Here is a 2,500-nt window from a genome sequence, read left to right as displayed (position 1 = left end):
GATTATGGTGTAAAAGGGGAGGTGTTGTGTCTGAGCGTAGAATGTAAAACGGAAGGAGTTTGTACTGTGCTTATCGGTTTCTGTGGGCGGAGATATTTGCACGTCTGACAAAAAGATTTTCGAAGAACCTGTAGCACACGAAGAAGATTGTCATTCACATTGTTTGCTAGATTCACATGAATCTTATGAGGATTTATCTTTCATCTTTGCTCCTTTATGTACTGCTTACTGTGAAATAACTAGGCAACATCATTCGCACCCAGAAATCTAACATATATATATATATATATATATATATATATATATATATATATATATATATATATATATATATATATATATAAACATAGTATAAGTCCTTATCGTCATTTTTTTTTATTTGTATTTCTGCATCTCTTTATCATCCTCTATTTTACTTCCTTTCCTCTAATTTCAAATGTCATCTAAAATTCATCCTCAAACCTGATTCTTATTTGAAGGCATATCTTTTCATCTTACACTCATATTTATCTTTCTATGAACTCACTAATGTATACCTATTGATTATTTGACGAACATAAACTTACGGAGTCTCTGTGTAGTACAGGAACACGCCGGAGTCGTCAGTAGAGCCATCTGTCGGTGGAAAACAACACTATTGAGTAAAAGATCGTCACTCAACTAGATTTGCCGATTTACACAGCATTACCGGAACGTCTTTACACGTCATCTCCCCCCTTCCCCCAATAAATATGGAAAAGAAAAGAAAAAAATAATTGCAGTATTTTCCTTCCTTAAAAAAAGAAAAGAGAAAAAATGTTCCACCAATAAATAAAGAAAAGAAAAGAAAAAATAATTGCAGTGATTTTCCTTCCTTAAAAAAAAAAGAAAAGAGAAAAAAATGTTCCATCAATAAATAAAGAAAAGAAAAAAAATAATTGCAGTGATTTTCCTTCCTTAAAAAAAGGAAAAGAGAAAAAATGCTCCGCCAATAAATAAAGAAAAGAAAAGAAAAGAAATAATTGCAGTGACTTTCCTTCCTTAAAAAAAAGAAAAGAGAAAAAATGTTCCGCCAATAAATAAAGAAAAGAAAAGAAAAGAAATAATTGCAGTGACTTTCCTTCCTTAAAAATGAAAAGAGAAAAAATGTATCTCAAAAACCCGCCCACGCGACAGCTACGCCATAATTACCCTTGAACCTCTCGACGGAAGCGTAGTGCACCTGCAGGACGAGGTACTGGATGCTGGACTTCCCTCCGACCCTGAACGCCACGCCCTCGGGCAGCACCAGCTTGGGGGCGTCGCGGGCCCACGCGTAGATCACCTGCAAGAGCGGGGCGAGGTCAGGTCGGGGGTCAGGGTCACTGTTCTCGTGTTGTTTATTGGGAATATGAAAGTATGCATGCATGTACGTGTGTATGTATGTGTGTCTCCATGTATGTGTGTGTGTGTGTGTGTGTGTCCATGTATGTGTGTGTGTGTCCATGTATGTATGTTTGTTCATTTCCTTTTATACTAGCCTGTGCAATTTGTTCTTAAATATTAAGGAAGGAGGAGGGAAAAAAATACCAAGAACAATGACTAAGAAAATAAAAAAATATATAGAAGGGGAGAGAGAGAGAGAAGGGGAAAGAGAGAGAGAAGGGGGGGAGAGAGAGAAGGGGAGAGAGAGAGAGAGAGAGAGAGAGAGAGAGAGAGAGAGAGAGAGGGAGAAGGGGAAAGAGAGAGAAGAAAGGGAGAGAGAGAGAAAGAAAGAGAGACAGATAGATAGATAGACAGAGAGAGAGAGAGAGGGAGAGAAAGAGAGAGAGAGAGAGAGAGAGAGAGAGATAAAGGGAGAGTGAGAGAGAGAGAGAGAAAGAAGAGTGAGAGAGAGAGAGAGAGAGGAGAGAGAGAGAGAGAGAGAGAGAGAGAGAGAGAGAGAGAGAGAGAGAGAGAGAGAGAGAGAAGAGAGTGAGAGAGAGAGAGAGAGAGAGAGAGAGAGAGAGAGAGAGAGAGAGAGAGAGAGAGAGAGAGAGAGAGAGAGAGAGAGAGAGAGAGAGAGAGAGAGAGAGAGAGAGAGAGAGAGAGCGAAAGATAGAGAGAGAGAGAGAGAGAGAGAGAGAGAGAGAGAGAGAGAGAGAGAGAGAGAAAGGGAAAGAGAGAGAGAGAGAAAGGGAAAGAGAGAGCGAGAAGCCTCACCTGGGAGCCTGAGCCGCAGACGGAGGCCGTGGCGATTCCAGGCTGCGACAGAGCCATCTCCCCGCAGTTCCAGACCTCGTCGTCGCTGCCCGGGGTCTCGCAGCCGTAGAGCAGCATGTGGTGGGCGGTGTCCATGGTGGCGTTGGGCTCGAAGGCGGCTGCGGGCGCGAAGGGGTGAGAGGGATGGGTGCTTGAGGTGGGAGGGAGGGTGTGTGTGTGTGTGTATGGGTGTGTGTGTGTGTATGGGTGTGTGTGTGTGTGTGTGTGTGTGTGTGTGTGTGTGTGTGTGTGTGTGTGTGCCATGTGTGTGTGCCTTGCGTGTGTGTGCCTTGTGTGTGTG

General features: G+C 42.5%; 1 protein-coding gene across 3 annotated transcripts in view; it reads right to left on the bottom strand.

The window, feature by feature from the left end:
- Phm (Peptidylglycine-alpha-hydroxylating monooxygenase) overlaps positions 1-2,500 on the bottom strand; it is a 29,787-nt gene that overhangs the window by 10,602 nt on the left and 16,685 nt on the right. For all 3 annotated transcript variants that reach the window (XM_027380462.2, XM_027380460.2, XM_027380461.2), the window contains exons 3-5: positions 2,161-2,318; positions 1,171-1,303; positions 567-615 (exon numbers count right to left, since the gene is read on the bottom strand). In XM_027380462.2, coding sequence (XP_027236263.1) covers positions 567-615; positions 1,171-1,303; positions 2,161-2,318 — 340 coding nt within the window. The remainder of the gene's footprint in view (positions 1-566; positions 616-1,170; positions 1,304-2,160; positions 2,319-2,500) is intronic.

This window comes from Penaeus vannamei, chromosome 13 (genome assembly GCF_042767895.1).
Source record: "Penaeus vannamei isolate JL-2024 chromosome 13, ASM4276789v1, whole genome shotgun sequence".
Taxonomy (NCBI): domain Eukaryota; kingdom Metazoa; phylum Arthropoda; class Malacostraca; order Decapoda; family Penaeidae; genus Penaeus; species Penaeus vannamei.
This window is presented reverse-complemented; position numbering and strand designations above follow the sequence as displayed.